At 52.7% G+C, this 25,952-nt stretch overlaps 10 protein-coding genes across 10 annotated transcripts; 5 read left to right on the top strand and 5 right to left on the bottom strand.

Annotated features, from left to right (window-relative positions):
- Positions 1-32: 32 nt before the first annotated feature.
- Positions 33-494, bottom strand: AYO20_03708 (hypothetical protein; the record flags this gene model as incomplete). The annotated part of the gene is made up of 1 exon (XM_022642008.1): positions 33-494. The coding sequence occupies one exon, from the start codon at positions 492-494 to the stop codon at positions 33-35; it is 462 nt and encodes a 153-aa protein (XP_022501951.1).
- A 1,027-nt stretch (positions 495-1,521) lies between these two features.
- AYO20_03707 (hypothetical protein) lies at positions 1,522-3,413 on the bottom strand (the record flags this gene model as incomplete). Its single annotated transcript, XM_022642007.1, has 7 exons — positions 1,522-1,785; positions 1,829-2,110; positions 2,186-2,275; positions 2,330-2,717; positions 2,768-2,888; positions 2,941-3,140; positions 3,193-3,413. 7 exons carry the CDS (start codon positions 3,411-3,413, stop codon positions 1,522-1,524), a joined length of 1,566 nt encoding a protein of 521 aa, XP_022501950.1.
- A 1,546-nt stretch (positions 3,414-4,959) lies between these two features.
- On the bottom strand, positions 4,960-7,156 carry AYO20_03706 (hypothetical protein; the record flags this gene model as incomplete). Its single annotated transcript, XM_022642006.1, has 3 exons — positions 4,960-5,937; positions 5,993-6,238; positions 6,287-7,156. The coding sequence occupies 3 exons, from the start codon at positions 7,154-7,156 to the stop codon at positions 4,960-4,962; spliced, it is 2,094 nt and encodes a 697-aa protein (XP_022501949.1).
- Positions 7,157-9,613: 2,457 nt separating this feature from the next.
- Positions 9,614-11,219, top strand: AYO20_03705 (hypothetical protein; the record flags this gene model as incomplete). The annotated part of the gene is made up of 3 exons (XM_022642005.1): positions 9,614-9,964; positions 10,028-10,843; positions 10,899-11,219. 3 exons carry the CDS (start codon positions 9,614-9,616, stop codon positions 11,217-11,219), a joined length of 1,488 nt encoding a protein of 495 aa, XP_022501948.1.
- A 53-nt stretch (positions 11,220-11,272) lies between these two features.
- On the bottom strand, positions 11,273-11,991 carry AYO20_03704 (hypothetical protein; the record flags this gene model as incomplete). Its single annotated transcript, XM_022642004.1, has 2 exons — positions 11,273-11,517; positions 11,580-11,991. 2 exons carry the CDS (start codon positions 11,989-11,991, stop codon positions 11,273-11,275), a joined length of 657 nt encoding a protein of 218 aa, XP_022501947.1.
- A 925-nt stretch (positions 11,992-12,916) lies between these two features.
- Positions 12,917-15,700, top strand: AYO20_03703 (hypothetical protein; the record flags this gene model as incomplete). Its single annotated transcript, XM_022642003.1, has 1 exon — positions 12,917-15,700. The coding sequence occupies one exon, from the start codon at positions 12,917-12,919 to the stop codon at positions 15,698-15,700; it is 2,784 nt and encodes a 927-aa protein (XP_022501946.1).
- A 1,605-nt stretch (positions 15,701-17,305) lies between these two features.
- Positions 17,306-18,520, top strand: AYO20_03702 (hypothetical protein; the record flags this gene model as incomplete). The annotated part of the gene is made up of 1 exon (XM_022642002.1): positions 17,306-18,520. One exon carries the CDS (start codon positions 17,306-17,308, stop codon positions 18,518-18,520), a length of 1,215 nt encoding a protein of 404 aa, XP_022501945.1.
- A 1,468-nt stretch (positions 18,521-19,988) lies between these two features.
- Positions 19,989-21,222, top strand: AYO20_03701 (hypothetical protein; the record flags this gene model as incomplete). The annotated part of the gene is made up of 4 exons (XM_022642001.1): positions 19,989-20,580; positions 20,636-20,899; positions 20,981-21,093; positions 21,184-21,222. The coding sequence occupies 4 exons, from the start codon at positions 19,989-19,991 to the stop codon at positions 21,220-21,222; spliced, it is 1,008 nt and encodes a 335-aa protein (XP_022501944.1).
- Positions 21,223-22,572: 1,350 nt separating this feature from the next.
- AYO20_03700 (hypothetical protein) lies at positions 22,573-23,463 on the bottom strand (the record flags this gene model as incomplete). The annotated part of the gene is made up of 1 exon (XM_022642000.1): positions 22,573-23,463. The coding sequence occupies one exon, from the start codon at positions 23,461-23,463 to the stop codon at positions 22,573-22,575; it is 891 nt and encodes a 296-aa protein (XP_022501943.1).
- Positions 23,464-25,330: 1,867 nt separating this feature from the next.
- AYO20_03699 (hypothetical protein) lies at positions 25,331-25,825 on the top strand (the record flags this gene model as incomplete). Its single annotated transcript, XM_022641999.1, has 2 exons — positions 25,331-25,375; positions 25,445-25,825. 2 exons carry the CDS (start codon positions 25,331-25,333, stop codon positions 25,823-25,825), a joined length of 426 nt encoding a protein of 141 aa, XP_022501942.1.
- Between the last annotated feature and the right edge of the window lie 127 nt (positions 25,826-25,952).

The following is a 25,952-nucleotide window of genomic DNA, read 5'->3' as shown; positions in this document are numbered from 1 at the left end:
CTGATGCTCTGTAAAGACAAAGGGTGCGAAAATCATAAGGATGAGGCCGAGGCTGACTCTGAGCCTGATCCTCGCTGCTGCTGCTCCACCTCGACAACCGCATTCTCCACTTCCTGCGCCGTGAACCTGTGCATGAGCTTCCTCGCCGCGTCGAGTGTCGGTACAAAGTCCTGACTTGGTTCTCCTAGTTTTCCAGTCCCAGAACGATCGACGTGTAACACGGGCACATCGAACTCGTAGACGTCCCTCCACTTGGTATGGGCGGGGTCCATGATGTCGATTTCGGCGTAGTGGACGATGCGGCTGCTTTTGCTTTTGCTGTTGTTCTCATCCTCATTCTCGTTCTTGATGGTACCTTTGTTGTTGTCGTCGTTCTTGGTGAGAAACTCGCCAATGCGCGCTTTCGCCACGTCGCACAAACCGCAGTTGGCGCGGGTGAAGAGTGTGAGTTGGATATTTGCCAGACGGGAGGCGAGGGCGAGTGACGAACGCATTTTTAGGTAGGTGTAGACGTAGAATGTGAAAGTTGACACCTCTGTTCCGCAAAAGCCTCGTCCGACCTCACCAACTCCTAGCTACCTGGCCTTGCTGGCTCCCTACTGTAGCTATGTACGTCGCCAAAGCAGAACTGGACGAGTATCGCCGCTTTAACTCGAGCGCTCAGACCCCTGCACCCTTGAAAAACTCTGTCTCGACGTCCCTCCAACTCTTCAATCTTTCTTCCGCCCTGAAAAACAAAGACAAGAAACATTCCCTCTCTCCTTCTCTGTACGCCGAGATTTCTTGAGCCTCGTCTAGCTAGGTAGCTAGTCAGCCAAGGTAATGCATGCATACATACCGAGTACACAATACGTCTCGATACGGTTTGTTGGACCCAAGGAGAAGGGCAGAGAGGGTACGAATCCGTCCTGTCCAATCAAATACCTCGTAAGGGATCCAATGAAAACTCATAGTTTCTACACGTGGTGCAATTTCGTGATTTCACTGGTCAAAGAGAGAGTCTTGGCACGTTGTCATGTCCAAGCACGCCAAGGTACCAAGGTACCAAGACAAGCACAAGATACTTTGTACTTGCACAAAATCTATTGAATGCCTGATGGTTGGGACATGTACCCAGTATACCCGGTATACCCAGGAAACTAAGTGCGATATGGTGCATCAGGGCCGGTGGCAATTGTACTCGTACAAGTACGCTCCACTACCCAGAGACTACCTAGTAGGTGCCGACCCAACTTACCTACATGTAAGTACTCGGGCACAGCTACAATACTACATTTCTCAACAGCCTTGGTTCTCCAACGTACCAGAGAAATATTGGAGACACAACACACAAGATGGAATGCCCAAGGCTATATCCATGTCCTTTCGTACGTACTCCCTTTGTCGACATGGCCTACTGACCACCTATGCAGATATCTGTCAGGTACTATGGCAGAACCATGTCTGGCACTCTCACACCCCCTTGCTCTTCCGCCCCTTTTACAATCCCTGCTACAGCATCATTATACTCCACTGCATCACTCACACTGTATACCGATAGAAGGGACTCTTGTCTCCCAGATCCAGAAGTTCCTGCTCCGTGTATTGTGCCTTGATCTCCTCGTCCGTCTTGCCAACCATGAATGCATCGCGCTTGGCATTTTCCCGTCGATATGCGACTCGCAGCACGTATGCCATGATGACCGCAGCCACGCAGATGCCCAAGCCAGTCCCGAATCCAGTCGGGTATTTCGGTGCTTGAGATGCAATATAGATGTTACTCCCAGCGATGCCACCGAAATTGCCCTGATGTTGTCAGCGTCATCCAGAACTGGTCAGAAACACTCACCATAGAGATGAGCAGAGCCATGCCCACGGCCCGTTTGGAGCTGGGAGCCAGATTGTTCCCGATCAAGCACACGAGACAGATAAACGGGCAATAAAGACCTGCTGCAAGCGGGAAGAGGAAGAAATACGTCACGCCTGGTAATCTGGGATGGGGAATTGCAAGCTCGCCGATGAAGCCGATCGCCGCAATGCTGAACCCGGCCATAATGAACGGCGTTCGTTGCTGGACTTTGTCCGACCAGAAGGCGAATATAAGCGTCAAGATCATGGCAAAAACGTAAATCTGTACAACACCAATTAGTTTCAAGCCTCCCTCTAGCAACTGCCTCTCTGCTAAGGCGCCACGCGAAGAACCTACCGGGATCGTCATCAGCTGTGCATTGGCCGAGGTGTATCCGAGGCCCTCAATCACAGATGGCACCGTAGCCGTAAAGCCGTAGACACCAATCTGCAAGATCCCTGGTCAGTACATTATGGATTGGCAGGAAAGGCAAGCACATACAGTGTTGGCCCAGAATATAATCACACCACCCCAGATCTTCCACTCCTTAAACGCCGCAATGATGTGGCGCATTCGAATTCGGTCAGTGTTTGTCACCCGACCATGGCCAGAACCCGTCTCGAGAGCCAGCCGGTTTATGATGAATTCTTTCTCCTCCTTTGTGAGGAATTTGGCTGTCTCCGGGTTGTCCGGAAGCACGAACCAGACCACCAAGGAGCCAGCCACAGGAACAAGACCTTCAATAATGAAGATCCATTTCCAGCCTGCCAGTCCTGCTACGCCGTCCATGTGCTGAATCCCATACGCCAACAGCCCGGAGAACGCACCGGAAAGCGAGGCAGAAGCGTAGAAGAGAGCCATCCGGCGTTGCACCTCGTATCGCATGTACCTGTACACGTTAGAAGATCTTCATGCTGTAATCCTCCAGGAGGTGCTCACCAGATCGTGAGTAGGTATGTCGCCGCAGGGAAGAAGCCCGACTCAGCCACGCCCAAGAAGAATCTTGTTACCAAAAGGCCCTCATAGGTAGAAACCACACCCATAAGAGTCATCACGGTTCCTACGACATATTAGTCACTGCAGGCTTTGCATATCAAAGCCAAATATCTTACCCCAACAGAACATCAAGACAGATATCCAGATCGACGGCCGCAGGATCTTGAGCACGATGTTGGATGGTACTTCAAAGAAGCCATAAGGCACAAAGAACAATGTCAAGGCGGTGTTGTATTGCATTCCATGGAGATGGAGGTCGTCGTAGAGACCGGCGATTTTGGCATTGCCAATGTTCCCGCGATCGATGAATGCCAACCTGGCGGCAGGGTTAGCAGACACAAGCTCGTTTCGACGCAGTCTCCACTCACAGGTATAAGACGGCAAGGATCGGGATCAAGCGGTAGTCGACCTTTCTCAGAATCCGGGTTCGCTCTTTGTGGTCAACTTCGACAATCACCTGATCAGCTGCGAAGCCGACCTCGACCGTCTTTAGGCCATTAACACCTTCGATCTCTTCGAGGACTTCTCTCTTCGGGTCGCTGTCGTACGCAACGTCCTTTTGATCCGCTCTCGCTACCTTTTCGTCCATTTTGAGCAGGGAAAGGTTGGTAAGAAGTGAGATGACAGGAGCACTGCAATCCGGGGCGTTCAAAGCTCGGAGAGAGCTTTGCTGATAAGCACAGAGGTATGGCTGTGGTGGACCACTTTGCAGAAGCTCCGAGAGACCCCGGCAGCTGGGGAAGGGAGGGTTACACCTCTTTAAATGGTCGGTCAAGGACTCGTCAAGGTCGCAAGGAATGCTCTTGTTGCCATGTGTTCTCCAACTGCCGGATCATCGCCTATGCGTGGTCATCAGGCTGTTCGCCCATATCAACACCGAACCATACCGCAGACAGCACCATGATTTGTGGATGCCTTGCGGGTCCCGGTGGAATGTTTTGCGCGGGGCGGATCAATCAGGGGAAGAACTTGGGGAAATGCGGGTTGATGGCGGGGACAGCGGCCAGTGTTGACCTTGTTGATCACCTTGTCGGCCTGTGAGGCGTCGGGAACGGCAGGGTACGGCTCCGTTCGCTCTGACAACTCACGACGGACTGCGAAGTACCGTGCTTTCCCATCTGTTTCTGATGGATCAGTCGTTATCAGAATTGGAGAAAAGGCGGTTCAACTGATCCTGACTCCGTCGGAAGGAGGTAGGGACGGCAGGTCATTGGCGGTGAGATTGGCTTAGAAGCCTGGAACATTTCGGCCTAAATTGCCAGCGATGGCACCGAATCCGGGACGCTGTGACCTGCGGTGAACCAGGGTACAAGGTTGGCGAATGCTCCATTCCACCTGAGAAGCGACATGCAGGAGCTCTTCAGGGGTTAGCTCTGACCAAGATCTCGAGTCGTTGAGAGAAGCGCTGTTCACCCAGCAAGTTGTGAGCTGCGAGATGGACTGCTGCCAGATGGATGAGAAGCGAAGTTGCAGAGTCGAAGGGGCGCAGTAACAGGGGGAATCCTGATAGTGAGGGCCCCACGCTGCTTTAGCACCAGGACTTAGCGTCGAGCCGTCTCTTTCTATCTCCGCATAAATGCTGCTTTAAGCTTGCGGTGCGGGCCCTACCGTCGTGACAATTAAGGCAGCGACTCAATTCCCTCGTTGTGTCACTGCCTCTACAGGCACCGTGGCTGCAAGCACAGACTTATTACATTGTTCTTCGGCATGCTGCGCTGGATCTATACGGATGGAGGTATATTACTCTTCGATACAGCCGGAGTATCTCTCTATCAGAGAGCTTGGATTGACAAAAACCACCCCAACCCCAGACCCGGTGGAGTATGGAACAGGTGACCCGGTGGACAACATGAATGTGATGGCCTTAAGATAGCTACTTCCGGCCTGTACTTTGGACTAATGAGTTTAGTACGATACGTGCCGGCGTCTGGTTTTGCCACATGGTGCCTCACATGGCTGTGGCACCCTTCCTCGAGTCCTGTGGTGTGAGGTATGCCGTGCTTTCGCCACCTGGATCTCCATGAAGCCGGCTAGGACTGCGAATGCGTGATCGAGTCAGAGTTTAGGTACTTGGATATTTACGTACGTTACTGGTTCGAATGACACACTCGGTGGTCGTGTCTATACCCGACCCATCACATCCATGCCGGCATGCCAAATGGGACGGAGGTATCCATGAATGCCCCGTCAAACCAGTCTACCCACAATAGATTATTCTCAGGATCAAAAGTCGCAGGATCGAAGCCGACAGGAACCGACACATCCAGCTGGGAATCAAGATCCCCTGCTCCGCTTGGTCCAGTGTGTCCGTCGGTAACTATACCGGCTACGTGGCGCTCTTCCTGTTCCGGCGTGTCGGTTCGACCTGCGCTTGTTGAGCCTTGGTGGGGATGCTGATCTTGTTGATATCTTGTCTCAGCAGTGCTTGGTAAGATACCCAGTCGAATCAGCTGCTGTCTTGGCCGGTAGAAGCGTGTCCACAACCGCGCAGCCGAGTGCGAATGAGAGCGATGGAAATCGATCAAATCGAGGCCCTGCTGAAGCTCAATCGTCGAATTCTCCAGTAGTGTGGCTGCACTGTCCATAGATCCGGCTTTATTTGCCCGGGTTTCTGCATCGTATGCTGCTGCCAGAAAGAGAACCGCCAACGAAGAGGATAGAAAATGGTTGAAGAGTGCTTGCCTTGTTCTATAGAAATAGACGTCGGTGGCCAAAACTCTCAACGTCCGGATAGACTTTCTGGCCAAGCTGATAGCTTCCATTACCAGGGCGGTATTGTTGCGAGCGGTCTGAGGATAGATGAGTATGGGACGGAGGACGAGGATTTGGATCTGATTTGCGCGAAGATACAGGAGAGTCTTGCGATACACCTCCATTTCATCAGATGTGGAGGTGAAGAAGCTATGGTCGTCCGATTCTATCGCCGCGGGGTCAAAGCATACCGAAGGGTCCAAATCCTGATGCCATTGATGGACCTGGTAGTGGAAAAAGTTCATTGCATCTTTAGATGGAGCTTGTCCACTGGCCAACAGGTTTCGATTCACCAGCGAGTTCCATGCTTGCGCCCCGAATGTCACGTAGCTGACCATTGCAGCGAGGTAGCCGTCGCCGACCTACAGTGTAACTCATCAGCAGACATACTCAGCGGAGTCAGTGGGAACGACTTACAGGAGGGGGTAGGTCGACGTCACTGTCACCGAGATGATATGGTAGCCCCGCGGCGAAGTTGAGCTGACGGTCCAGTACAAACAAGCTCCATAGCTGCCGGATGATCACCTGGCGTTCCTTTTCATCGGGGACAAGGACCGAGAGCTTTTCAATTCGATAGAGCCCTTCTTCAACAGCGGTGCGTGCCGCATACATGATGGCTCTGGATCCAAGGACTAGATCTTCATTGGAGAAGTGGAATATAGCCTAATTCTTGATCAGTAATGGGCTTTCCTGCGACAATGTTTCCCATACCGCGAGCAGTAACAAAGCCCGAAAGTCATGACTGATGGAGCGTTGGAAGACAGCAGCAGCGATGGTAGGCTCTACACTCTGGTAAAGAGTGTCTGACAACGTTGTTCTACCTCCGGTCTGGGCAACCAAGGCGATTCCCAGGATGAGTTTAAACATTTCCAAGAGCCCACAGTGCCCTGGAGTGGTTGGCCGACTCCAAAGTGACCTTTTAGCAGATCTTAACAGGCTAGGCAAGCTTAGCCGTATCTTCTCAAGATGCGGCTGAGGATGGAGGACGCCGAACACAGCTTGGAAGGTGTCCAGGCAATGTACGGCGTCGTCGAGGGTGAATTTCTCCAGCGAAGTTTCGCCGTGGCCTTCCCAAGCTTCAGCGGGTCGAGCAGTTGATTGTGAGGGTGCAGGAACCACAATTTCCGGGGGCGATGGGCTATCAGTTGTCGCAAATTCCCTACTGGATGGGGTGAGGTTGGAAAGCCTTGCATCTGCTGTAACCATTCCAAACGCGTAACTGGTCGGGCCAGCATATACATCGAGGACGTCCGGATCTAGTTGTCGTTTCGAAGGGGCGACATCGTCCTGCTCGTCTCTAGGTGGACTTCGAGACAGTGGAAGTATTTCTGGCGGAGTTGGGTTCGCAGGTCCTGGTCCTGGCTGCTCGGGAGCTGTGGTTCCTCGAAGTTGGGTTTTGAAGTCGTCCAGATTACGCTGTAAATCTTCGATGCTGGCGAACAAGGCGTCGGGCAACCTGTCTATGTCAGGACCCTCGTCTATCACGAGTTCCTGGGCGGGGGATTTGACGAGACTTACGTCTGAGCGTCCCGAGGCTGAACTGTAGAGGTTGAGTCCGGCTTTGCTGCGGGATAACTGCATGAGATGGCATGTTTCTTGCAGCGAAGACAGGGACGATCCCCCGAGCATTTCAGTTTCCGGCCATGACAGTAGTCACAGGCCGCAGCAGCGTAGGGAGCGCGTCGGGCAACACTCTGCCTTGCCTTTTTCTTTGGTGGTTCCATGAGACCAGATGTACCATCTCAGGCGCAGTAGTTCGTGGAATTAGGAGCTCCTCTGGTGCTTATAGAGAGCAATTAGAGCGACGTGTCGATGGGTAGATCGGAGTTGAGATGATTTTGAGCTGAGTCAAGTAAGAATATAGAAAGAATAACTAACTACAAAGGTAGTTGGTACCAATCTGTGACCCGTGCCAACCCGGCGACGACGCCAGCGAGTGTTTTCTCTGGGGTGCGGGTGGGCGGGGTGCGGAAGCTGGGCGCTGGTGCCGACCTCTAAACCAATTCCCCGGGTGCCCTTGGGAGCCACTGGGTGCCCCGAGTCTCCCCGGTGCTCCTAGGCTTAGCTATCACGAGTGCTCGCGAACCAAAAAACTTAATTACATACTCTTCTTCCATTCGGTCTTTGAGAGAAAGCGAATGCTGCTCCACCCTGAGCTTTTGTACATCTATCAAGTATAGCACCTTCTAGGCGAATGTCCTTCACGCAACCCCGTACAACCAAGTGAGCGCGTTCGTCGTTTTGAACCCGGCAAACACTCGGCCTTCTATCCTCATATCAAACATATTCTCGTACCATGCACCAGCAGACCAGGTACCCCAATCTCATGATCGGCGACGTCTGGAGTGGGAGTACTATCTAGTGCCCTACCTAGAGCTGAGGACTGACACTACTCAGACTGTTCGACAAGCTGAAGAATTTCATTGGTGAACTCCCCTCGAGCTTCCATTCTTCCCGGTATGATCTTCCCGGTATGAAGACAATCCAAAGCTGGACCTCAATGGGAGGTCTCGGCCAGTTCTCGGAGGAGGAAGAGGCTGTGCCCGAGCTGGCACCCACGTCTGCATCAGCACTGGCGACGTCGCACATTCACTCGATGCAGAAGGGCAATGGAAGTCGAGGCAAACGGCATTTATAGCCATTCTGCAACCCTTGTTTACAAGGGCCCAGGGAAGAGACTGCTACACTCAGGACACAAACTTCCCAGAGACAGTAATGGGCAGGAGAGAAGGGAGGCAATCGAATCCTTTGCAGAAGAACCTGAAGACTGGTGGTCGATATATCCGGCAGAGCAACTCTCCCAAACACGTCTGCGGGCCGAGAATGGGAAGCCTCAGTACCTACAAATAGGTACGTACAAGCAATACACAACGGGTCTTGTCAGATTCAAGCCTTTCGACCTCTTCTCCCGGGTTTTGCCCACCCCCAACTCCGTTGTTAGGGATCTCTCGCTCGATCTGAGGGTCACTACTTTCCTCGGGCTTACGAGAGAGCGACGATATTCAAGAACCACGACTGGGTACATTGACCGGGTACATCTGGTTGTGGACACCCAATCGTCTCACTCGTTCGTTAGGGATGTGTCGCTTAAGCCGGCGGGAGATGGAACACAACACGGCAATGAACTCGGCTTGAATGGATATCGGGTCATGGAACAAAAGCAAGTCGCTGTAGGAGGTATCTCGGCCGTTTCGCACGACGAGGCTACAATCACCTGCAGAAGTTGGGGTTAGCGTTTTCGATTCCAAGTCGCGATCCTCGCTGGGCTACTAGTCCCCGTGCTTTAGGCTGAAAACAAAGTCGGAGACTCCAAAAGGGATGGGGAATCCCCACAATTGCCCACAAAAAAGAGCTCGGAATCACAGCAGTGGAGAGTTGATGATGTTCCGAGCATCAGAACTCAAAGTATACGGCCCTGTCTGACTCTCAAACACACACACTCTCCTCTCTGGTACTCTCCTGCAAACCACCACAACCTGTTTTGATTCCTGGCTTTATCTCCACGATGATCCAGGGCGGACCATTCCGACTCCTCCCCATCTGTTCGTCCACCCACGGAACGCCCATGTTTCTTCCGTCTCGGGCAATGGGCAGAACCAAGGGAATCCCCTCCTTTCCATTCCATCGTCGATAAACAAGGAAACTCGGATTGGAGGTGTACGAGGCATAGATTCCCACCATGTACGTCAGCCGGCAATCACAGGCGTAGGTGGGTGGGATAGGCTCCCCCCGGTTTCAGGAAAAACACGTATATCTTGTGTGCGTGCTTGCTTCTCAAGTCCCGAGGCCCGAGTCCAGAGTCCTATATCAAGCAAAGCCCATCCAGGGATTCAAAAGAAAGAGTGTCTGTCCTTGTGAGTAATACCAGAAACACTATTGAAGGACCTTTGGACTTTTCTTTCGTCCCTTGATATTCTTCTTCTCTTGTCTTTGCTCTTTACTTTGGCCGTGTCACTTAAATACCGCCACAAAACCGACATCTCGCCTCATCCATCACGAGAAAAAACAGAAGGGAAATAAATCGATCTTCTCGCCGCCATGTTATCACCCTACCTCTTGTTCTTGGGACTGCCCGTCCTCTTCGTCCTCGCGTCCTTTGTGCGCAACCAGTTCTTCCACCCGCTGAGCAAGCACCCGGGCCCCTTCTGGGCCCGCCACACGGATCTGTGGCGCGTCTATCACCTGTGCACCCGACGCATGCCGGACACCATGATTAAGGTGCACGAAAAGTACGGGCCCGTCGTGCGCGTGGCCCCGAACGAGCTGAGCTTCCAGAGCGTCGAGATCCTCGAGGAGGTCTACAAGGGCGGCCGGCGATTCATCAAGAGCGACATGTACGAAGGGTTTACGACTTTCCACCCAAACTCGTTTGGGACCCGTGACGAAGACGTGAGTTTGCCAGTTCTTTTTCGCTGTCTTTGATTAGGAGGGAAAGGCTAATGATACAAATAGCTACACGCAAAGAGGCGTCGTCAGATGGCGCACAGCTTCTCCGTCGCCTCCCTCGCGCAGATGGAGTCCATCTTCAACCGCCATCTCAACAACCTCCTCAACGCCATCGCCGCAAAGGGTTCGGAACCCTTTGATCTGAAGAATATCGTCGGCTTCTACGCCTACGATGTCATGGGGGAGTTGGCCTTCCACACCGAATTCGGATCTCAAGATGCCCAGGACCCGGCGTTGCTGCCACCCATCAACGAGCATATCTTCCTGGGCTGCTTGTTTGGCCTGCTCCCGTCATTGCTCCCGTATAGCATGAAATTTGCAAACTATGTTCCGCTCCCGTGGCTGCAGTATCTCCTCAAGAGCAGGAAATCGCTGAGAGACAGGACATCAGCATGCGTCGCCCGCGAGATGGCCAGAGAAAAGATGAGCGAGAAGCACAGCATCCTGACCAGGCTGATCCGCGCCACAGACCCCGAAACTGGTGAGCGTTTGTCAGAGATGGCTGTCAGTTCGGAAGCATTTGCCTTTCTGGTGGCAGGGGCACATACGACCTCCGGCACCTTGACTCTATTATTCTACCATCTGCTGCACAATAAGACTGCGACAGAGAAGCTGACCAAAGAGATCACGGAATGTATCCCCTTACAAAATACTGCCGGAGACTCCTTACCAGCTTATGCGGGATTGGAAGCGCAGCTGCCGTACGCAACGGCCTGCATCCGTGAGAATTTCCGCATGACACCAGTGTTTACCATGCCGCTACCGCGCAAAGTGTGTGATCCCGAAGGTGCAGTGATTGATGGTGTCTATGTTCCCCCTGGGGTAGGTTTTGACAATGTGAAAGATTGTAGCATCATGCTAATCTGCCCTCTCACAGACCAACGTCTCGATGATCAACCAGGTCATTCATCACAACCCTTCTGTTTGGGGCGCTGACCACAACATCTTCCGTCCCGAGCGATGGCTCGATCCATCGAAGCCACTGTCTCCCAACGATCTCGCCCCGTTTGGCGCTGGTCATAGAGCCTGTATAGGCAGGAACGTGGCGACGATGAGCATCGTCAAAGTATTGACGGCTGTCTGGCGTCGATTCGATCTCGAAGTACTAGATCCCGCGGAGGAATTGATCGTGGACAGCGTTGGAATAGGAGAAAAGCACGGACCCTTGATGGTCAGGGCTAAAGTACGGGCCGAGTAAAGTCCAGGAAAACATCGATGAGGCATCAGAATGGCGTTATGGTTAAGAAATATTCAGCTTGGAGGCTGCCGGACCATGCATACATTCAAATATTCTCCCTCCTTCCATGGTGACATCTCGAGGGGAAATTTCGAAATTTCCTTGAAGCCATGCCTCTCGTAGAGTCGTAATGCGGCTGGAGCACTCTCGACATAGATTGACAGCCCTCGGTCATCGGCCCGTTCCAGACCCCATTGGAGTAGGAGAGAAGCAGCACCTTGCTTCTGGTATTTCGGGCTGGTGCCTATAGCGGCAAGAACTTGTCATGGGGTCAGTTTGAACAACTGACCAGGTCAAAGACGGGGACGGGGAATTGCTTACACACATAGGCCTTTTCAGTCCCTATCGCTGATGCAACGACTTCATGCCGTTTCCTAACGCTATGGTGAATCAACCGACTTCCCAGTTCCTTATTGGCGTCATCAGGGAGTGGAAATTCACGAATCAGCATTTCTCGCTCGACCTCCTCTTGGCTTCTGGGTGGGTAAAAATGCCAGAAAGCATAGCTCGCGATCTCGCCGGACATGGCATCTTTGACCACCATGACATGACAGCTGGGGTCATTCTCCATTTCATTTTCGAACAAACGCACGAAATACGTGATAGAAGTCAACGTGGGTCCCTTGGGAAAGATGACAGGAAAACCATGATCGGAGGCGCAGGCTGCGAACTGGACGCGGACTATCTCCTCGAGATCGGAGGGTAATGCAGGGACAAGGACAAAGGCTGGCATTCTTCAGAACGTTCACTGAGAGGCTTCTCTTCTGGCGCTTCGGAGGTCTGCCTGGATCAGGTGGGCTGCGAAGGTTCGAGCTCGTTTCACTTACGACTACTCTCGGTCACTTTCGTCAGCAGTGAATTGCTATTATCGACATCCGCAGAGGCGTCCTGGCCTTACCTGCTGCTGCTTTTGACAATGACAGGATTGCACCATGGAACGCGGGGCCAAAATTGCAACTTGGGGGATGGTGGATAGGGATGGCAAGTCGTGTCAGGTGAGCGAAGGTTTTCAACGATCGAGTCTTGTTCTTTGATGGAGATTTGCGCAGCTAACGCTCTGGTGGCTCTGGGCGCAGCTGACAGGCTGGTGTGGCTCCGACTGGGCTGCCCCGGTTGGGCGGGTTCCCTGAAGATTCAGCATTCGTTGGCGCTGCCGGGTGCTTGATGCAGGGGCGGTAGCCAGTCACGATTGCAGCTCGCCTTGTTTCCACTCCTTTCATCTTCGCTTGTATGGGCTTGGATGGGCCTGGCTGTGCGCCATCAAAACTCCTCATCCCGGAGCCCGCACTCATTCTCCATCTCAGCCTGGTGAACTACTGCACTCACTGCTCTGCCACTTGCGAAACCCCCTTGTCCAACAATCTGACGAGCCCGGGGGGCAGGGCTTTGGAGTGCAGATCCAGTTTCCCAGATTTCTCTCTCCTGCGTTCGCACATCTCTCCCATATCCAATTTCCATTTCTTGCAAAAGTCGCACTGAGTCTACTCTCGCCGCAATCCTCACGACGACGTCCCTCGATCCCCCTTGGCCGCCGGGATGCTTTAGCAATTTCTCACTGGGACTTGGTGCTGTCTTCCTAGCCAGCAGCTCGTCGTCTCCCGCGCTGTCGCATTCTGTCAGAGTCAACTGTACAGCTCGTCCCCCCGATCTTCGTCATTATGGCGAGTGCGCACGCTCATCCTATACCTCCCGCCATCCCGCACGACCTGTTTACGCAGGAAGTCCCTCCGTCGCCTACTTTGACAAATCCCGACATGATTTTGCCGTACCAGCCTCACCTTGACTCGAGTCCCAGTCCTCGCGCATCTTCGCCAATTCTACACTCTTCTCCACTGCCTCTACGTCCAGATTCCGCGGTGTCGCTGGGCTCCTCTCCCGTCGAGCTTGAACCTGCGGTTGAGTTAGGGATTGCGACAACCATTAGGATGCCCTCAAGGGCGGTCCCTCCTATCAATACCAACTACTACGGGTACGAACACGGAGCCCCCTTGAGCGATATTGGAGAGGAGGAAACCCCAAAGTCGAAGAAAAGTCGGCGCACCGAGAGCCCGCTCATATCAGACCCTCCTTCGCCATCCCCCGCGGGTCCTCTGCTGCACGCGGCCCGGCGACTGAGCAATCAATCGTCCTCGAGCAATGGCACCGATCTGGGAAATTGGGAGGACTTTGATACCTCCAAGATCATGAATGAAAGGCTGGCCGCAGATGTTGCAAAGGTCCCAGACGAAGAGATTGAAGATCCGGAGAGTAAGAGAAATAGCACAGTTACGACAAACGCGGAAGACGAGATGGCTCTCCTCAACGAACGAGCAGAAAGGATTCTTGAACATGCCAGGAAACGACTAACACATATGGAGGATAATCTAAGTAAGGCACGTCACAGCATCCTGTCATCGAGATCCTCACCAAACATGAACGAACTTCACCAACCTGCGGGTGGGCTGTATCGGTCAATCTCCTTGGCCGGTGCGAGTCAACGAAAGCCCAGACCCCTTCATCTTGTCAACCGAACCAATTCAGTGGCACACGCTAGGGGCGGTAGTGATACGACGACTGGAACGTCTGGATTGAAGCGACTTTCTATGATTCCGGAAATCAGATCCGCCAGCGCGTTGGAATATGGACGCAGGCAAGAATCTCCCCAACAATTGCTCCATTCACCCCCATCAAAGAGCGGCCCGTACTCACCAGCGAGTAATCGGAGTTTCAATTCCCCTCTGCTGGTGTTGAAGGAGGAAGAAAGCCCCGCTAGCACAACCAAGACGACTCCAGAAACATCAACCCCACGAGGGCTGGGCATCAACACTCTAGCCGCCGTGTCAAGAGAAAATATTTCAGTGGTCACAAGCAGCCCCCCTACAGCTCTTGCTCGTTCTTCCTCATCCATGTCAAATCGGTCCACCAAAGAGATCCGAGAACAGATGTCGAATCTGCAGGCCAAAATTTCCGACTTGAAGGATAAAGCACAGGCTGACAGCCTTAGGAGGAAAAGTATGCAGACCACCAGGACGCCTAGCCCCTTTGCAAGTGCGCAGAGTCCTGAGCAGTGGTATGCAAATGCCCCGGAATACAAAGAGACAGGCAGCCCAATCAACACAAATGCTGGACTCGGCTGGAGTCCGTCCCGACAGAGGAAGCCAGTGGACCTCCCAGTTGCACCGGTCACACCGCAGGCACAAACATTGCTGAATGTCGAACTCCCGGCGACTAAAGACTCTGGCTTGGTGAGTGAGGCTAGGACAGATAAGAACACCCCGAGTCTCCACAAGTCGATCCATCTCCAGCCAGAGCCTCTCGAAAAGCCAAATTCCATACTCCAGGAATCGCTCTACGAAGATGCAGCACAGGAATTTGATGATGACGAGCCGATTGCCGCTTCGGAGGAAGAGCAAATCTACCTGAATGAAGTTCTGGAAGAGAGTTTGCAGGATCTTGAGCCCGATGTCCCCGAGATCCCCGAACATCTGCTCCCTACCGAAGGTGCCGCAGAACGTCACGAAGACAGGTTAGACGCTTTCGACTATGAGAACATGTTCCTTCATAGTGCGTTGGGAAATTACACCGGGACCGGTCTTAGAAGTGAAACTCCTAGCGAGAGTGACTGCAGCAGTGTAACAACAACGCGCATGAACCAAGACACCCCGACAGTCGACGACGACGACGACGACGACGACGACACAGAAACTCAGATCGAGGAGGAAACAACCACAGATGACACCGCTAGCACTCCCGTCCAAGAGACATTCCTCAAACCCAGAACTCCACCTAAGCAGCCCACTCCACTTGCGGCACCCTCGAAACCGTGGATGAAGGCAGCTCGAAGCAACAGTGTCGACTCTGTTTCGACCGTGGCCACCTTTGAGACCGCGACGGAAGGTGCAGGCGATGGTGAAGGCGAGGACGAGGACGGGATGCCGGCTGAAATACTAACTTGGGGAACCGGAACGGGTTTCTCTCACACCCCAACGAGCCCAAAACACGAAGGTACAGCTAGTGTGTGGCCAACGCCTCCCATGAGCGGCAGAGCCCGACAAGGACCAATCAGATCGCCACGACAGATTCAGACGCAAGGGAGCATTGTTTCCAACGGCATACCGACGCCTCCTGTCCATTCACCAAGCGTTTCTTTTTCCACTCCAAGAGCATACGGGCCGACTAGTGTGCCAAACGAGGTGCCAGTTGATCATCCTGCAAACACCGAGATCCTAATGGAGAGTCTGATCAAGCTGGCAGACCCCGAATTTAGAGTTGGTGATGGACCTGGGTCAGTGACCTTTTCCAACGTCGACAAGGATCTCGTCCTGGATCTCTTGCGGGCTGTGGGTGGCGTCTGCAATGAGATCCTACGATCTGAAAGGAAACACGAAGTGCATGCCGCAAAAGTCCTCAGGAGAAGACTGGACGAATCAAGGAAGCTCTTGGAGGGCAGAGCCGATGAGTAGACCAAGGACTGTGGGCCGCCTGGAGTGGCGTCCCAATCCATGATTCGCCAGCGTTGCGGCTCTTCCATCCTGGGTGCTTTGAACGGGGGGGGTGGGGGGCTCTTTTGACACAATACGACAATAATTGACATCTGAACATTGGTTGATTCCAAATTATGAAGACATGGGTTGATGCAGAGGAAGACGAAGTGCTGGGTTTCGTGAGAAACGGAAAGTTCCCCCTCTATATCGGCCCTATATATATATACTCCAACATGTTATACTGGACTTACACCACATATGGGTGTCAATGTAACGCACATGACCAGAACTGGCTGCTGCTTTCTTGGGGCTTAATTTTGGAGACAAAAGCCATTACAGGGTCGGGACAAGGCATCCCCGTCACAAAGCCGCAATTGACGCAGGCGAGCAAGTCAAGGGCCACTAGGGCGGTTCACGCGTTCAAGCAGGAGCTGTCAAAAGCTCTGGGCGACGGTGACTGTGGTGGATCTGGCCTGAGACTTTTCATTCGACCTTCCAGGGGTCAACCCGGTCACCTTCAGCGACGGAAATCTGAGCTCACATTCTTGGCACAGGGATCTATCCACTCATTGTCGCCTCAGTCATTACCTTGGACGACAGCTATTTGCCACGATCGAGAGTCCACAGAGACAGGGAAGGGGTCCCGATCGAACAGAGTCCATGACGGATATCGGGGAGGCAGGACATGGACCATGATGGTTTGGACAGTGGAGGTTAGACCTCTGTGACCGACGAGCCGACTTAGCGGTCGATGAGGCTGGGGGGAACCATGCATCATGGGATACAGCGCCAACCGGGACTATCGATCTCTTCCAACTGCACGATTTTGGGACACCGATCGCAGGCAACAACCAGGGGTATTGTGGCCGATAAGCGAATAACAAGAAAGGCCCCGATCCCAAATCTTGCACCTCCCTTTCCGTCGAGTGATTTTAGGATCAAACTGGCTAATTTAGCGACTACAGCTGCAGCTGCAGCAGCCCTCATGCTCTTCTGGTCTCAACTCGGGCTTTGCGGCGCTCCACAGCGCAGGCCGATCAAGAGCGAGGACAGAGGGAGGCGTCTTGTCCTGGTCTTCATCGAACCCCCCAACCCGGGGTTGGACCTTGACAGGTTGTTGTGCTTCCAATCAGAGACTGCTACCGCCTTATCCTATGCTTGCAATAGAAGTTCCCCGCCAGCTGCTAGCTCAAACAGGATAACTCTTCATGTGTTGGTATTGATTCAGACTCTCATCAAGTTTCTGGAGGCGGAAGTGCATCAAAGAGGCAGGGAGGCGCCATGCAAAGTCTACCAAATGGCGAAGTGGAGATGATGTGCTGCCGCAACATTCATGGTCCATATCATGCAACGTCCTACGGCCTAGTGTGAGTTGCTCCTGAGGTACATATTCAGCCGATCTGGACATTTGCATCTCAGCCAAACCGACTAACCGACGATACCGTGCCTTCAGTCCTAGTTACATGCCTTGCTGCGCTTTGGTAGTGCTTCTGTGGACGTTGTGATGGTGAATCTCGCTTGATACTCGACTGGCCTAGAAACCTGTTGAACAGAACTCCCCTCAGCCTTACTCTACTCGGAACCATGGCTAGTTCAACCCTGTCCTGGACGTTTTACATCTATCTGACTGGCTATATGCAGGCTGAAAACAGCATCACCGTGACAGGGCAAGAGGACAGTCCGTCTCAGACCAAGGCTGGCTTGCCCAAAATCACTGAGGTACTGGCCACGCAACTGGCACTGCCTCTGCCTCTGCCCCAACCTTGTCTTTGCCGCAGACTCAATCCGCTTCGATCCAACAGCTTGCCCATGCTGGGTGCTGATCAACTCCCTCTGGACCAATCTCAGCCTATCGAGGATCCTATCTTGTTGTCACGCGAGCCAGTTAGAAAGAGTTCAACCTGCAGCATTCCGCCCCACGAACAACCCTTGACTCCTCCTCCCTCCGTCAGCAGTCACTCATCTGTATGCTCAAGCGAAACAGATATTGGCGCCGACGTCCATGCCGGTATCGCCCATCTTCAAACGCTGCTCAACCTGCCAGAACCGAAGCTCGCTGATGCTGTCCGTGTAGCTAAAGAGCTGCTTCGTGACTCTGCAGTCATGCCCGCCTATAATCAGGGCTGGTTCCAGCCACACGCCCCAGCTAACAAATTCAACAAACGCATAGAAGATCGGATCGCCGGCAAATCCCTCGATGAACTAGTTGAAGGTTTCTTTCACCGCGACGAGGCTCGGGAGCTTTACGGCGCACGGGTGTCGAAACCTCGCAAGGTCGTGAAGCGAGCCCCTTCTGCGGAGAGGTTCGGGATGGAAGACCTGGACCCTGAGTTGCGGGCCAAGAAAAAGAGAAGACAAGAGGCCGACGAGGCACACCGAATGGCCGAAAACGACCGGCGAGACCGCCACCGAGAATCTCAAATGGAAAGCCATCGTCGATGCCCCGAGCTGGCGGCAGAATGTGGCGCTGAGCATGCAAAGGCTGAGAAGAAGTCCAGAATCCCATCAGGTAAAGGGCCTGGCAAAGACGATCAGCTCTGGACAGCCATATACGCCCATGAAATGGCAGGGAGGGTGGTACAATCGGTCAATGACCGGCGCAGACGGGCCGAAGAGGTAGTACAAATACTGCTCCGGTTCTTGATCCAACAAAAGGACTTGCTGGGTGGTCCTCAACGAAGGTTTAGCGATAGCGACTCAAGCAGCGACACCTCCTTCTCCGATCCATGCTATGTTGGTCGGAAGAGATCGCGGGTCGACATGGAGCAAGACTTGAGGCGCACCCGATCTGGTTTCTAGTGAGAACACAACCTCAATCTGGGAGCCGACAGAGGCAGTTCGTAAGCCTCTTTTTCAAAATTGTTTCGATTGAGACGATGGATATGACGATTGTATCGAATGGCAGGTCTTTTGGGTTTGGTCATTCAGGGTTTGATCGACGAACATCCTGGTCAATGGGCGGGAATGAAAAGTATGTTTGGGAACCACTTCTCATGTGCCATGAGCAGGAGGGATATCTTTGCGGCTTCTTTAAAGGTCTGAAAGGAAAATAAATGCTCAGCACCAAGTGTGGCTACAACACGACACCCTTCGGGGTTGTTGATCGCTTGTCTGTCAGTGCCACTGGTTGGCGACAATCACTTGATGGCGATATAACAAAATGACAGAACCCATTCCATGGGCATAACTGTGACTCGGTTCTGGGATTCTCTATGATTGACCTGACTCCTCCCTGAACAGACAGCCGTAGCAGCACCTCAACGGGTAGTGCTGTATGAAGTAGACGCGACCACGTGCAAGCACGTGTCGCAGTTGGGATCGGAGGTCGGAAATGGCCAAGTAGGACGCTAAGCCCAATCAGGGTTCTTTGCAGCTTGGGGTGCCAGCACCACCAGTAATAATGGGCCTTTTGAGCCTTTAGAGCCCTTGGGGTGCTTGGAGCCAAACCCTCCGACCCTTGGTGGTGCTGGTGGCCCTGAACTTCCTAACTGCTGGGGAAAAAAGGATCAGATACAGACATCCAGATTGATTCGTGTCCGCATCCCTCAACCAACACTCCGCTGCCGCAGCCACCGACCCTTGCATCAACTTTGTCAGGCTTCAGATCTCCTCTACCTTGTACACTCTATCACCTCTGATCCAGCATCTCAGAATCTCCTGGCAGTCAATCAACCCTTGATTCCCGTCCGAGTCGCGCCCCGTCAGCCCTCGTCCCTAACCGCAACCGCAGCCTGTCATCTCTCTCCTCTCTCACGGCTCAGTCCTTCTCCGTCGGGCCTTGATGCGCAAGGCCATTCCGCTCGTTTCGTCCCATCACAACCAGGAGCGCTGAATTCAATCTGGCCGCGACAACAACGACGTCCTCCTAGCGAGGAGTCTGCCACCTCTCCGCATCGCCGCGCCCATCCCTTGCTCTCCTTTTCTTCGCTTTTGCCTCCCTCTCGCACCTTTTGATTTTCTTTCTGTACAATACCCCCAGACCGCACACAAAATGCTTCTACCAAAAGGTGGCGTGACCTGGAAGTCCGCCAAAGCCAGGCTGCCCCCTTGGAAAGCCATAATAATGTTCTTGACACGGACCCGGTTCCTGGTCGCAGTGGCCCTCACGGGCTTGATTGTCTTATTATGGAGGGGGATCAGCGTGTCTACACAGCAGATGTCAAAGTACGGGGGTGATGTCCAAACCCCGAGATGAAAGACCAGAATAGCTGACATTGTGTGACTTGCCAGTTTCTATTGCTTCGGCCCTTCGAAGCCTCCCACGCAAATGTCGAATAATGAGCTGGTCGCCTGGAACCAGCATCTCCAGACGCCTGTCCTCTTCAACCACCACGAACCTTATGAAGTCAACGCCAGCACCATCAATCGCATCGATCTCAACCCCATTGTCTCCACACCCCGAGCTCTCAGCAATCGTGAACGCATCCTTATCCTCACTCCTCTCCGCGACGCCGCTCCCTACCTCATCAAGTACTTTGATTTGCTCTCCGAACTCACGTATCCGCACGACCTGATCGACCTGGCTTTCCTCGTGGGCGACTCTGTCGACGACACTCTTGCAGTATTGGCCTCGGAGCTGAACCGCATCCAACAAAGGACCGACAAAATCCCCTTCCACAGCGTCCTCATTGTCGAAAAAGATTTTGGCTCCAAGCTCGACATGAGCGTGGAATCGAGACATGGATTCGCCGCTCAAGGCCCGAGAAGAAAAGCAATGGGAAGAGCAAGGAATTATTTGCTCTCCGCGGCGTTGAAGCCCGAACATAGCTGGGTCTACTGGCGCGATGTCGATATTGTGGATTCACCCAAGAAGATCATCGAGGACTTTGTAGCCCATGATCGAGATATTTTGGTTCCAAGTATGATTTTTACACTATCCGAATTGGCAGGTCTCGTCTAATGCTCGTTGAACAGACATCTGGTTTCACCGATACGAAAACGGACGCGACATTGAAGGGCGCTTCGACTACAACAGCTGGATTGAATCCGACAAGGGCCGTCGTCTCGCCGCTTCGCTCGATAAAGACATTGTGCTTGCAGAAGGATACAAGGAATACGATACTGGAAGAACGTACATGGCGAGGATGGGTGATTGGAGAAATAACAAGGACGAGGAGATAGAGTTGGATGGAATTGGTGGAGTTAATATTTTGGTCAAGGCGGATGTCCATCGATCTGGTGAGTATCTGCACCGTCAACGCTTGGATCCAGGGAGATCAAGGTGTGATGTGACATGCCTGTGCTGACATTTGGATACAGGGATCAACTTCCCCTGTTATGCTTTCGAGAACCAAGCCGAGACTGAGGGTTTTGCAAAGATGGCCAAGAGGGCAGGGTATCAAGTCGTAGGATTGCCCAATTATGTCGTTTGGGTAAGTTTGTGGACCTTTTCCGACCAGCATGTCCCTGTCGTTGTCGTTATTCCCGGGAATTCATTTTACTGATCACTCTTCTCTGCACAGCACATTGACACGGAAGAGAAACCTGGAAATGCGGCATAGAACAGAGTCAGACTTTCTTTATCAAACAAGAAAGCTCGAACCCCCCCTTTTTTTCCCCTCTTGAGAGAGATATATGGGCACGAACCCGCAAAAAAGCAATAAACAAAGTGAAAGTGAGATGGATGTTTTCCCTCCAAGAGGACCAGGCGTCCTCCACGTTTTAGAAGAACTATCTTAGTTTTGTTAACACTTGAGGTCTGGGGCGGACGGGATATGAGGCGCGCGTCGCGGCGGAGTATCATCTCGAGCGGTGGGCCGGGACGGAGCAGGGCAGGCTAGGGCGAGGCACGCCATTTGAGATACCTACATACGTATGTAGAGGTAGGTATTGTAGGTAGGTACTAGGTACCTTTATGACAAAAGCGGCAGTAAGGATTATTGGTTGAGTAAGTAAGAGGTGGTGAGATAAATGTCGCCGCGTGATATCATATGTATCGAGTGCCATTGCACAAGCACACACAATATCGTACGGTAGTACTGTTACGGGGTTGGGGTTGTATGAGAAGTGGCAAGGGAGGGGATAAGGGAGGAAGTTGGTAAGTAAGAGAGTAGCTGGGCGAACAAAGCGAGATGACGGGACCTCCTATCTACGCATCTACCTATCTATGCATCTACCTATCTATGCATCTACCTATCTATGCATCTACCTATCTATCCATCCATTCAAAGTACATAACATACAGTAGATACCTACCTACGTACTGTAAGTAAGTATGTAGTCACGGTAGTGGTAGTAGTTAAGACGTAGTTAAGACGTCAAAGACAAGAACAAGCACAAGCACAAGCACAAAGCCAAGTCGAGTCAAGATAGGCATCTGGCTCCCAGCAATGTCAAATGCATCATGATCATTTCATATGTCTGCGTCAGAGAGTTCAGATCGCTACAACAGATCGGACATGGATCCATCTTATCGTCGTCCTCATCATCGCGTTCGTACTATGTCGACTCCTGTCGCCACACTACTGTGCTCTCGACCGTTATTTCATAGAAAAGGAAAATCTTGTGCTCAAGAATGAATTGGAGGAGCCTCGATTCTAATATGTGCCTTCTAAGAGGTCTCACTCTATGCAAACTATGCTGTGCTTCGACTAAAAGTTTTACTGATGCAGGGCACAAACGCCATCGCTGAAGCTTAAGAGTAGTCCCTCATCACCGTCGCAGATAACCATATAATGGATAGTAGTAGGGTAAGAGAGAGAGAGAGAGAGAGAGAGAGTGTGTGTGTGTGTGTGTGTGTGTGTGTGTGTGTGAATAAAGCATGCCAAAGGTAGGTATGTGATGATCGTTTCTCGCTTCCTCGTATTCCTCCAAAGCAGACCCAAGCTCTCCCATACCCCAGAGAACCGCTGTCAAGGTCTGGTCCACCATTCATGCATACTTCCATCGACGGGTCGAGCGACAGGCGCCGTTGGCAGGGCAGGTGGCAGGGCGGTTGGCAGAGTGGTTGGCAGAGCCGGTGACAGATAAGGTTGAGTCTGATAGCCTGCATATGGTTGCGGCGCCGGGTTCGTGAAAGGTGCTGGTTGGGGAGCTGGTTGGGGAGCTGGTTGGGGAGCTGGTTGGTGTGGATGGCTCATTTCAATCAACTCTGCCATGCGCCCACCAGGGGTTGAGTGCTCAATCGGTTCGATATGTTGGTGTTGCAGCACATCCACAGGCATGCTAGTGGATCTAGAAGCATGGGGATGAGAAGTAGTCGTGCTAGCAGGAGTAGGTACATCCAACCGAGGGGACAGCTTGTTTATCGACGAGTTGCTCGTGTTGCTTTCTCGGGGGGAGTGTGACCCGCTAGGGTTTCTGAGACTGCTGCTCCTGCTTATCGGCGGCGCATAGTCGTCCCAGTTGCGCCGGCTCACTCTCAAGGGTTGTGGCAGCCCTTCATCCCAAGTAGTCCCCGTTTTGTGAGATGGTAGCGGTCTCAGGCCTGTGCCAGACGTCACTTCAACGCTGGTTCGCCTCTCCGGAATGTCATCCCATGCTTCTTGGGGGCGCCAGCTCGTCCGAGCGTCGTTGGCTTCTTGTTGGTCGCGCAGAGTCAAGATGGGTTTGTCGTAATCAACCACTGACCCTGTGCGTTGTATATCGAGAGATCTTGATTCCCTGCTAATCTTTCGCTGCTCATCATACTCGTCACGGAGGCCTTCCCATCGTTCATAGTTTTTCTGCCGCTGCTTTTCTCGCCGGTGCTGCACGATGCCCTTGTGGCCCAGCCAAATAGAACCAAAGATTAAGGATGTCATGGTGGCTGACTTCCGTTACCTTTCGACTGCCTCGGGCACTCGGGTTACCTCGCCGCAATTGGAGAAGGGTGGGGTTCGGCAGTTCTGAGAGAGAGAGAGAGTGGGTGTTGGATAAGTGTTGACAGAACAAGCTCGTATGATATGGAAGGAGGGAGTTTGGTTACGGGTTGTCGTCGCAGAAAGTGGTTGCCTGGGAAAATGCCCTTTTTGAGAGCTGATATCGTAGTACAGTCAGTATCGAGAGACAGGTATTGATAAAGAGACGAGATAAGGATCTAATTGCGTCGGAAGAGAACAGGGCGAAATCAAGAGTGGTCGGTGTATCAATCAGGTTTTCTAGGAAGGTTGAAGAATTGTAGATTGTCAGGGTGGATGACGAAACTGAAGTCTGGGGAGAAGATCGTGAAAGTTATTGTGGGAGGCGACAAGTCTTAAAGTGATGATATGAGGTGCCTGCCCAACACTGACAAAAAGCAATGGGACACAGCCACAATAAGATCTCGACAGTTGTGCCCGTTTTCGTGCTCGGTTCACAGCAAAGACGCCTATTCGTGCAGACGGAGTTTGTCCCTCAAAAAGAGCCTAAGTACAAGTAGTAGATTTTGGTAGAGTAGCAGCAGGCGACTTCGACTCTCTTCTACGAGTAAAGAGGAAGGAATCACGCGACGGAACGAGTGGCCGTGTCCTTTTGGGGTGGCAGGTCCAGCAGGTCCAGGCAATCAATGACCTGGAACGGCAGGGACTGTGGTGCCTGGCATGCCTGGCCAGACTGCGATTTGCCATGATTTGTCGATAGAGTGCCTCTGAGCTTCCTAGCTGATCCGCTGCTGAGATGGTGATTCGATCCTTTACCGTTGGTCCAAGTAGATGATGCGCGCCGATGAGGTCAGCAAAGCCTCCCACGTCAGATCCCTGCTCTTTTGTTGCTTATCCACTCTGTCTCCGAAGATTCGCTACCCACGCGCTACTTGTATTTCTCCTGCCTCTTTTCGCTTCGCTGCGACACGGCTCCTGCTCCGTTGATGTCCGCATCAGGGAGAAGGGGAGTTCTTATCGCTCTGTGTGCGCAGTTTGGAGTCGTGGTTACCCGTACTCGGTAGTTGTGTTTGACGGAGGATTATCAGACTTGGAAGAGGAAGGCGAGAGGGCCACGTTCGGCGCGAAGTGAGCCGGACCGCGATCGCGGAATCATCTTTCGGAATTGCAAATCTGCCTCTCCAGCCGAAGGGAACGGCGTGATGCGCGATATTGATCGCGTGCAGAAGCCACTGGAAGATGAGAAGAAATGAATGTCGTCAAAGAGTGAACATTGCGAAGAATGCGCATTCCATAGACGATATACTTGTATACTTGTCCTTGTACAAGAATATGCCAAGTACAAGTAGTTGCTAGGAGAAGTGCTTGTGCCACCCAGCAATTACTTGTATCAGTACTAGGTCTTGAATATGAGGAGGCATAGGTCAGAGTTACAAGTCTAGTACGAGGTACTGTCTACGGGTGCCTCGGCCCCCTCCCCTCTTCGGACCATAACAAACACACAGTTTGGGACATCTGCTCAGCACCGTCCGCAATTACTCAGAGATTTGCCATCCATGGCAACTTCCCCCAGATGCTGATGTAAACCTCTCTCCTTGATGAGGGTACTTGTAGTGGGACTGGCATTCATACTCGGTATAGTGTGTATCGGGTGGTGTGAGCATGTGAAATGCGGAGAAAGATCCCTCGCCCAAAAATTGGACTTGCCCAATCATGCACAACACTCCGAGTCAAGGATTCTCCTTTGTTCACAGCTTTCGTTTTCGCATACTGGACTCTACGTCTTGATACCAGCTCTCTAGTTATCGCCGTCTCGAAGAAATCGGGCATAATGGCTCGTATCGTGAAACCAAAGGGCTCCTCTTGGAACCCGCGTGTACGTTTGTCCGCTTCAGCTCGTGTGATCAGCTCTTCTGTCGTTCCCAAGCTGATCCCTGCCCTTTAGGCTATGACTGCGCCTATTGCAGCCGTGGTCATGGCTGGCCTCCTCTACACCTATGCAATCACCTCGATACGGGCCGCGAAACGGAACGCGAAGCTCCATCGAGAAGCTGACGGTGGACAACTTGACATGCGACGAGAAAGCTTGCGCAGACACGGTATGATGGATCCCGTGCAAGGCACATCAGGCTATGAGCTTTTCAGAGATGCCAGAGCCGATGCCAAACAGGAGACGAAGTTTCTGAACGAGAACAAAGCACGGCCATTGGGTACAGAGCAGAAGGAAGAGACTGGCACGCCGCGGACTGAGAACGAAAGTGTGCTCGAGAACTATCGAGGCTCGGCCGCCCTGCAAAAGCTGAAGGAGGGCCAAAAACGAGAATAGGTACGGTGCCTGACAATTGCTGGTTGTTCCGAAGAAGGTCTCTCGTCTCCCCCTTGCGCAAGTGTGCCGCGCACCAATTTGCCCTCAGTAGCAGAATACCCCTAACACTCACGGTACAGGAGGACTT

The sequence above is a fragment of the Fonsecaea nubica genome (assembly GCF_001646965.1).
Source record: "Fonsecaea nubica strain CBS 269.64 chromosome Unknown Scaff18, whole genome shotgun sequence".
Lineage (NCBI taxonomy): Eukaryota > Fungi > Ascomycota > Eurotiomycetes > Chaetothyriales > Herpotrichiellaceae > Fonsecaea > Fonsecaea nubica.
This window is presented reverse-complemented; position numbering and strand designations above follow the sequence as displayed.